Here is a 10,653-nt window from a genome sequence, read left to right on the forward strand (position 1 = left end):
GTTTTTGTTTTCTACATTCGTCGTCTGCGGTCTTATAAACTGTTAAAGTCGCAGATTAAGGATGTACCAGGATAACTCTCAGATTTAAATAACTATTTACCATTTTAATGGTGGATTCTGCATCTGAGACTCTTCAATTTGTTAAGAGATGTCGCTGGATCTCGTCCCAATGGGAATTTGATTGATCTTTCAAATTCCCCTTAAATTGATGTTTGAGCTGTTTTCCGATTCAGAGGAGTGCACGCTAGCGCTGTTGAAAAGGCCTGAAACGGTGGAAACAGCTGTCAGGCGATTGTGCATCCCTCTGAATCAAAAACAAGCAAAACCATTTACTTTTCTATCTTTACTCAGATTTGAGTACTAGAAAGTTCCTCTTCTGTCCTTTTCCGAGACGAATGAAAACGGAATGTGATTGCAAGGAATCCTTTTTGTTTTCTACATTCGTCGTCTGGGGACTTGTTAAAGTTGTTAACTTGTTAAAACTTGTTAAAGTCGCAGATTAAGGATGTACCAGAAAGAACTTTCAACATGAAAAGTCTCAGATTTAAATTACTATTTACCATTTTAATGGTGGATTCTGCATCTGAGACTCTTCAATTTGTTAAGAGATGTCGCTGGATCGCGTCGCAATGGGAATTTGATTGATTTTTCAAATTTCCCTTAAATTGATGGTTAAGCTTTTTTTCGATTCAGAGGAGTGCTCGCTAGCGCTGTTGAAAAGGCCTGAAACGGTGGAAACAGCTGTCCGGCGATTGTGCATCCCTCTGAATCAAAAACAAGCAAAATTATCATTTACTTTTAGATTATCAAGGAATTCGTTGCCTGATTTACATAATATGATGTTTAGTATTTCGCAGTGTACCTGCTGTTTAGTATTATCGGGACCTGCTGCCTTGTTTTTTCTTAGTGCTGTAATGGCATCTCTTGTTTAAGGATAAAGATCTTGTTTTTCCTTCTCTATGGGCTCCGTGCGTCTCCCCTCTACTTACAGTCACGTGACACGCTGTCAGATTTTGTCAGGACGTTTTAACATTGAGTCTTATGGGATTATTTTGTTAAACTTGAATTACTGAAACTTGAAACTTGAAAACTTTATTTTGTAGTGATAATAACCGAATACAATTGTTAGAATTCATTAGTTATTAATGTATACTGTAATTTATAGTGCAACAAAAATATTTTCTTTTTCGTTAATAAAAGATTTATTGACATAAACTGCGATAGTGAGGTTATATATACAAAATCAAACTGATAATCAATATTGGAAATAGAAGAATTTATATCAGATTAAGTGCGTTTTTATTTTCTGTTTATATTAATACATAATATCACTAGCGTGACACGGCATTTTTTTTAAATGTCTCATTTAAACATACACAAAGCGTCCTGATAAAATTTCAAAAAACCGCCATCATGAGCAGGTCGGTCGATTTTGCTTTGACACTTTGTTAACGCTCAGAGCGAATATAGCTGATTATCAGTCCTCTCCGTCAGTATATTTATTAATTATTTGACATCATACATTTCCAATTATTCTTTACTATTTTAATTTTTTAATATTTAGTCATAGAGGACCTGAAGACTGGTGGACATATAATGCGACAATCGAAGATTGGTTCGACGAAATGGTGGGTCAAGCAAACATCCTAAATAGATTTTCAAAGGTCAGAATGGAAGATATAAAAGGAATGAGGGTACCTTTCCTAAGAATTGGATGGAATAGACAATTTCTAATGATGAAAGAATTTGGATTCGTATATGACAGTTCAATGGTTGTGCCATTTTCCAATCCACCACTCTGGCCATATACGATGGACTATAAAATGCCTCATAGGTGTGTAGGTAAGTATTGGTATACCGATTAACATACTAAAGACTGTTTAAGGAGACAGCTTAAAATTTAATTCGATTCAGGGGCCACCACCATCAGTTGACATATGTTTCTTCTTTTTAGACTCATCAAAACTGCCTGTGGTGTACCCTGAAGTGAATTAAGTCAGGCTGTCTACTAAGAGCTACTCCCTCAAAAATTAAAAAAAAATTAAAAGTTAAAAAAAAATGTATAAACATTTTTAATTTCTTTGCAACACGAAAATGAAGCAGCTGCATAATACTCTGGTTAAATCGGAGAGTGCAGGAAGAGTCTATACCGGTTTCGCAGGTTTTTTCCTCCTCATCAGTAGGCATCCTCCTCATCATATCCTCTTCGCTCCGATTTTCCAGGGCATCACACTTTGGGCCTTTCCGAATTGCAAAGAACGTCACGGATATACTAGAGCCACCTACCGAAAAACAAAGTAAGTTATCAATCGAAGTAGCACAGAAAATGACAATAAATATCGTTCCCATACCACCAGATTGAAACAAGTGGAATACTCTCTTTGGTTACAACCTCCCGAGATTTTCAAAAATTATAAATCATACAAAATGCCGAAGAAATTCAGATGAGAGAATTTTAAATAATTCACAACCCATCTGCTCACCATGGTAAAAGTTCCAACAAGAAAGATTCCTTAGTACTCAACAAAAGAGTAAATGGATTAAAATGTATAAACATTTTCAATTTCTTTGCAACACGAAAATGCTGCAGCTTCATAATACTCTGGTTAAATCGGAGAGTGCAGGAAGAGTCTATACCGGTTTCGGAGGTTTTTTCCTCCTCATCAGTAGTCCCATATCCTCTTCTCTCCGATTTCCCCAGGCATCACACTTTGGGCCTTTCCGAATTGCAAAGAACCTCATCATAGTCCCATATCCTCTTCTCTCCGATTTCCCCAGGCATCACAATTTGGGCCTTTCCGAATTGCAAAGAACGAAATGTCACGGATGTACTATTCGGAAAGGCCCAAAGTGTGATGCCTGGGGAAATCAGAGAGAAGAGGATATGGGACTACTGATGAGGAGGAAAAAACCTCTGAAACCGGTATAGACTCTTCCTGCATTCTTCGATTTTAACAGAGTATTATGCAGCTGCTGCATTTTCGTGTTGCAAACAAATTGAAAATGTTTATACATTTTAATTCATTTATTCTTTTGTTGAGTACTAAGGAATCTTTCTTGTTGGAACTTTTACCATGCTGAGCAGATGGGTTGTGAATTATTAAAAATTCTCTCATCTTAATTTCCTCGGCATCCTGTATGATTTATAATTTTTGAAATTCTCGGGAGGTTGTAACCAAAGAAAGTATTCCACCTGTTGTCAATCTGGTGGTATGGGAACGATATTTATTGTCGTTTTCTGTGCTACTTGGATTGATAACTTACTTAGTTAAAAAGAAATTGAAAAGTTAAAAAAATTTAAAAAATTTAAAAAATAAAAAAAAAATAAACTTAAATTAAAATAGCTATGATGATTGCCAACCTCCGTAGCGGAGATGTCACCTGAAGAAAAAGGAGTCTACTAAGAAAAATAATAAATAATTCTTTGCTGCTGAACTCATTAGCGACATCTATTCAACCAAATGAGAAAATTCTCTTTGGGACAGACAGAATTCTTGGTAACAGTCTATAATCTGAGCTTTTTACAATTTTTAAAGCAAACAGACCGATAAATAATGGACGTGGTAGAATCTACGATTTGCATTCTACACATGTTTACTTATCAAGATAAAAATCCAACAGAATTCTGCTTCCTGGTACTCAAATCTGAGTAAACTGATTTACTGCCAGATTTAATTGGCTTCAGGGTATACCACAGACAGTTCTGAGAACTCTAAAAAGAAGAAACATATATGTCAACTGATGGTGGTGACCCCTGAGTCAAATTAAATCTTAATCTGTCTTTCCATATTTCAGTTTACTCCAGAGGCGTGCGGTCCATGGAAGCGGGGGAAGCGCCGCTTCCCTATTTATTCGTCGATATAAGAAAATATATTATTAATTAATATTTAATAATAAAAGTTTTTCCCTAGTCCAAATAATCTACATATTACCTAGCCAATAGGCATTGAAAAATATTAAAAATTAATCGCGTACGAACGAACTCAATATGCACACAATTCAACTATTTGGTCCACTCCTGGCAGAAGCGCATCTCAAAATCGCCGCTTGTCATGCAGTTGTCCCTTTTAAAATTGGTCAGGGTTCAATGACCGTAGCCACTAGTCGCGCGAATTTTGGTATGCCATGGAAGCGCTCGTCGTATCGCCTTCCCGAAAGTGAGATGCTCCGACTGTTACTGCTGCTAAGGGGTGCTTAGGTATTACATACATTCGCTTAAAGAATATTTCAATTTAAATTTTTTGCAGAGATATTTCCTTTTACTGATCTTTTATTTGACATTTTACAGAAATCAAATGGTATTGCATTTTGTATAAGACAAATTGATGACTTTATTAATACGATAATTAAAAAAACGAGAGCAGAAAAATATTTGGGATAAAACTGAACATATGGGGTTTGAACATGAAAGAAAAATAATGAAGATTGATAATTTCGGAGACAGGGAGACAGAGAAAACAGAGGAAACAAAGAGACCTTTTGATAATATTCTACAACAAATGAATTCTAGCTTTCAAAATTTTAACGATTTAAAATTTGTAGAATTATATATAATCTTAATATTTCTAATTATAATTCATCAAAATTTCCCACAGAGGAATTTATGTCATTACGATTGAATAATGAAAATTTTTTGATATCCCAGCTTTGCATTCTCAGTTAAGTATCATTTATGAAACAACTGACATGAATGATAAAGAAATACCCAGAAATCTGGGATTTCTTTATAACTACTGGTTTAAACAAGTCGCTGTGTGAAGTGGTCAAGTTGTGTGAATTAGTACTACTAACTATCCCAGCCACAAGTGCATCAGTTGAACGAAGTTTTGCAGTATTAAGATGCATTAAAATTTTCAAATTAAGAGTTTAAAAGAAATTCAACAAGCGAAGACAGACTTTGAAAGTTAGCCCTATTATCCATTAAAAAAGACTGCATTCAACAATTATCAGAAGTTGATAGGAGAATAGACCTCGAGTATAAATAAGTGTCATTTTAGTGAAAGTTGTGTGTTGTGGAAAATGCCTCGGAGTATATTTTTTTTAAATATGATTCTTCTTTAAAAAACCAAGCCCGGCGCGAGGACTCAAGGCCCGAGCTAGCAATACAGATCAATGATAGGTCACTAGTCACTAGAAATAGCGGGAATAAAGTGCCTCACGCATTCACGCGTCACGGATTTAGTGTGTGAGTCCTTGTACGCAGGACGTCTCACATAATTAAGTACTTTGCTGATAGAGAGCCCCTGCGCATCAGAGTGTTATCAGGTGGAAAGTTGCTCGACCCTCGACCCTTAAAAAAACATTTTTATATCCTTATTGAATCGCTTCCCCTTTCGAAAAAGTCACCGCACGCCACTGGTTTACTCAGATTTGAGTATTAGGAAGCAGAATTCTGTTGAATTTTTATTTATAGACAAGGCGAAAAGGCGGATTCGTTGGAAAAAATATCTCCTTGAGATCTTTTTGCATAATCACATTCGTGAGACACCCCAGAATAATGTTTAAGAAGTCGTCCACTCGAAAAGTGATCCAATTTTTTTTAACAATTTTTTTTTAATCAAATTGCAAATATCAATGTTTTTGGCCCGGAGATTTTTTTTTTAATTTTTTGGGCTATTCCGGACAGAAAATGTCTCATAATTTTTCTCTAAAGTTGATCGTGTTCGAGTTATAAGCAATTTAAAATTTGGAAAACGCGAAAATGGCCATTTTCAAGACTTAATAACTCATAACTCGGTTAAAAATTATTATAATGAAAGTCAGAAAGTGACTAAATTAAATTTAAAGCCCCCCTTCATGATCCTGAAGAAATTTGTGTCATTAATTTATTACTAAGCTATTATTTTTAATTATTAATAATGAATGGTAAGATCGGATTGAAGCGGCTGTAAATGTGAGTGCGAGTGAGATGCGCCATTGGACTGCCTGAATGGCATCTCCTTCGCACTCATCATGGACGGCAGCCTAATACGTGCATGGCGCTCATTATTTTTACTTAAAAATAACAGATTAGTAATCAAATAATGAAAAAAATTTCTTCTGATCTTGTAGGGGGGGCTTTAAACTTTGATTTAGTTATTTTCGGAATTTCATAGTAATAACTTTTAACCGAGTTATTAAGCCTTGAAAACCGCCATTTTTCGTTTTTTTTCAATTTTAAAATGCTTTTACCTCGAAAACGATTAACTTTAGAGAAAAATTATAAGAGACTGTTTTATCCAGAATGATTTATCCAAAAAACTTTTTCAATTTGATTAAAAAAATTGTTAAAAAAATTTGGACCACTTTTCGCGTGGGCGACTTCTTGAACCTTATTCTGGGATGTCTCACGAATGTGATTATGCAAAAAAATCTCATGGGAATATTTTCTCCAAAGAACCCGCCGTTTTCTCCTTGTCTATTAGATAAGTAGACAGCTGTAGAATGCCAAACGTAGATTCTCTTACGTCCGCTATTTATCAGTCTATTTCCTTTCAAAATTGTAAAAAGCTCAGATTATTGATTGTTACCAATAATTCTGCATTCCGACATAAAGCTAATTTTCTCTTTTGTTTAAAAATTGTTTAGTAGTTATTTTATTAGCGTGTCATAAATCTACTCCATTTAATGATAATTAACCACAATGGTAATTAAAAATTCGGATGTTTCGATTACCATCCCGAAAATAATTGTCAAAATAAAAAATAAACAAATTATTTTTCTATTTATTTGGAATCAGAAAAAATTCTTTTCATTTCATTTTAGGTTCTAAACAACTTTGTCCTTCGAGATCGTATCATAATATTTGGGAGCTACCTATGAACCAATTAGAAGCAGGAGAATTTACTTGTGCTATGGTTGACTCCTGTCCATCAACTATGACTGGAAATGAAGTTTACGAACTGCTAATGCACAATTTTAGGAGGCACTATTTAAGCAATAGAGCTCCATTTGGACTATACTTTCATTCCGCCTGGTTTAAAAATTCAAGTTATCTCTCAGCTTTTCAGGTATACAATATTTTTTCGACTGTATAATAGAGATTTACTGATATTAAGCAAATGCATAAATTGCATATTAAATTATTCCTGAAACGTGTAATATTCAACGTTATTATGGATAAAGCATGTTATTATACTATTATACTGTTAATCTTACATCACCAATCACCATCATCATCATCCAGCGTTCTGCGTTCAAAATTGAACATGTTACGAATACTTCTGCTACTGGAGTCGTTTCTTGATTAGAAAGGGGTACAATTTCAGGTCATTTTGAAAAGTAATCGATTGCGATCATTAAGTACTTGTTTCCTCACTCTGTCGTCGGAAGTGGACCGAGAATAGGGAACTTGCACATTTTTTTTATTACATAATAATGTTCAGTTTTGTATAAAAATGAGATTTCCAAAATTTCACGCTTCAAAAACTCATAATAACTTATAAGTACAAATTTAAAGTTTTCGGTATCTTAAAATAGTTCAAACGACCCGTGACGTCACAGAGTTTAACTATTTGGTTCCGTTTAGGTTATATTTAGGAATATTCTTCTTCTTCTTTAGTTTATTGGCCTCCACCTACTTGGGTATTTGCCCAGCTCGTCGTCGGGGAATAAAGGAAAATATTTATATTCTAATGACATTTATCGTGTGTCGTGGTAATAATATATACTAGTTTGTTGAGATTTGAGTTTGATACAGTTTTTGATGGAAAGGAAAGAAGGTTTACTATTGAAAATAAAACCATTTTGTAAAAGTACAAATTTTCTATGAATAGTTCAAATGTTCAAACGATCAAAAACACTTTTAACGTCACATAATTGTATTTTTTACTGGCGTTTATAATGTCTAATTTAAAATTATATAAACAGTTGGTGTAGAATGTAAACATACAACCCCGTGACGTCACGACGCGTTTTGGGGTGGCTGGTATAAGTTGAATTTTTAGTCGTCTTTAGGGGCCAAACGAAAGACAAACAAAACTTTTTTATCTTTGATACAGGTTCTAAATTATGTTCTGTTGTTCCCTATATTCACAGCAAGTAGTTCAAAAGACTCTCCGGAAAGATATTGTGCCATTTTATTACGATTTCTTGTTTTGGGCCTTTTCTACCGTTACATAAATTGAATTTCTTACACCAGTCTTCCACATCTCGGCGATAATTGATCCAGTAAAATCTGTCTCGAACTCTGGCCAGTGCCTTTTTGACTCCAGAAAGGCTGCTGTGAAGTTCTTGGAGCACACTTTTAATGTGTGATTTTGGTACTAACACTTGTTGAACTGCACGTACTCCAGAAACTTTAAATAATTCAGGTAAAAATTTGTAATCATTGTCATTACAACCAAACTGTGGCTAATCTCATATAAACGTAATATTTAAACCAAACATGCCAGAAGTCAACCTATCTTTAATTTTGTTGTGAATATAATTTTAAGTTACTGAGGTAGAATTTTTGGGTATAAATTAATCCTTGCTGTGTTGTGTGAATTGTGTAAGACAGATTAAGTTCGAACTTCAGGCGATGATTGATTGACATTAATGGGTTCGTTCTTTTTAGATGGTAATGATCAATAAATCAGCTTTTATCCTTTCAATTATATTGGATAACGAAGGAATTAATACACTGCGCGTCAGAGAAAACGGGCCTAAAATTTAAGAAATTTTTGATCTTTACATTTTTTTTCTTATTTATATCAAATTAAATCAATTTTGGATTGAGGCAGTTACTCTTGTAGCACGTAACCCGACATTACCATTAGAAACAAATGGAAAACAAAGAAAAATTTTAGTGAAAATAATAAATGTATTGAAAATTTCGATGTACCATACAGTTACAGTTATAACAGTAATTGAACCATAGTCAAGGAAAGCCAAGTATCACTCGTTTTAATTATGTATGTTGCCACCACGGTTCTGGATGACATTCATCATTCGATTTGGCATAGAACTGATCACGTTTTGGATGTCACTTTGGGAAAAACTGGTCCATTAGTCAATGAGAGCCATTCGATGATCTTCACATGCTCCCTAATAACACCAAACATTCCATGTATGTTCCTAGAATGTACACATAGGACATTGAAAACATTCCTGGAATGTCCTCAAAAGCACAAGAACGTCCCCTAAATGTCCCAGGAAAGTCCTGTGTCAGCATTTTAAAAATTTCTTGAATGTCTTGTTGGAACATTCTATGAATGTCTACGAATGTTCTTTGGACATTCACAGTATATTTTTTAGACATTCCCTGGATATAGTCGCTGATGTGACATAATACCTCCGATTTGTTTTTCATGAGTTTTGTAAGAGAGACTAAAAACTTTTTTACAGTCACTTCCTGTTTTCATATGATATTTTTTGACATGTTTTGTAGTAAATTCAACTATCTATTTACTACAAAACATGTCAAAATTTACATGTAAAAAGAGGAGATGACCCTAAAAATGGTTTTTCGTCTCCTACAAAATTCATGAAAAAGCATATAGGAGGTATTGTCACATCACCGACGATATACCAGAAGTATATGTTTCCATACCAAATAATACATCCTTGATAAATATAAACATTTTTATTGCACAAAATCTTGTCATATATTTTTTCCATCACCATCACTACGATGATGATTGATTGTATTGAATTGTACATTACAATTACAATCTGGTCATAACTGACTAATGAGCAATTTTAATTTAACCTAAATTACTACTGTTCCTTAAAACAAAGAGCTTACCCCATAGCGTCTATTATCTAATCTAACAAGATCCTGCACTATTTTAATATACACAGGCACGCAAGCACTATGCTCTTCTTTTCACTATCACCTATCACTCAAACTAGTTCAAAAGGCTTTGTCCTCTTCAGTCTTCTAGTTTGCCCAGTAGTATCGAGGAGCTGGATTTCCTCAATATTCTCGTACTTATGAAGTTGTTGCTCGTGACTTCCTGCCATCTTCTTGATGATTATACCCAGGTTCCATTTCTAGGTCCTTATGGGGATCACTGTCACATACAAAGGAGCATCTACAATATTTCTCAGTATTTTGTTCTGGAATCTTTGTACAATTTTTATCTTACTTGGTCTAGTAAGTACACCCCCATAGTGGTCATCCATAAGTCCATACAGGTCTTAATATTTGTTTATAAAGTAATAACTTATTATGCATCGACAATGTGGAGTTTCTTCCAACTATAGCCAATACACCTTTTACATATATTTTTCTTTTGCCTTTCATAGCCACAAGGCTAGGTTTCCTTCCTGGTTTTTTGTAGAACATTTTCAGCTGATTCTAAAAAAAAATAAAATGAATAGTAATTTTTCTATTCTTTACAATTAGAAATAAAAAAAATAGGTACTATTTACAGGTTATAATATGCATAAATCATTCGTTTCATAAAGAATAAGGAAAATTGAAAACGGATTTTATAATACTTACATAATTGTTTAAACAAAAGAGATCCAGCCAGAGCAAGACTAACATACAGAACAGCAAAAAAAGCCACTAATTCTAATTCTAATTTCCATTTTCAATCCAATCATAAATTTTTAGGTTATCATGAAATGGAAATGTGAAAATGTGATGACCACGCGGCACGTGACCGTACTTACATAGAACACTCGCGGCAAATGGCCTCACTTAAAATATGTATAGTACATTGGTAGTATGTTCATAGAATGTCT

General features: G+C 34.1%; 1 protein-coding gene across 1 annotated transcript in view; it reads left to right on the forward strand.

The window, feature by feature from the left end:
- LOC114345178 (chitin deacetylase 1) overlaps positions 1 to 10,653 on the forward strand; it is a 97,200-nt gene that overhangs the window by 43,262 nt on the left and 43,285 nt on the right. The window contains exons 5-6 of the mRNA XM_028296002.2: positions 1,565 to 1,842; positions 6,745 to 6,989. Coding sequence (XP_028151803.2) covers positions 1,565 to 1,842; positions 6,745 to 6,989 — 523 coding nt within the window. The remainder of the gene's footprint in view (positions 1 to 1,564; positions 1,843 to 6,744; positions 6,990 to 10,653) is intronic.

This window comes from Diabrotica virgifera, chromosome 3 (genome assembly GCF_917563875.1).
Source record: "Diabrotica virgifera virgifera chromosome 3, PGI_DIABVI_V3a".
NCBI classification, from domain to species: Eukaryota; Metazoa; Arthropoda; class Insecta; order Coleoptera; family Chrysomelidae; genus Diabrotica; species Diabrotica virgifera.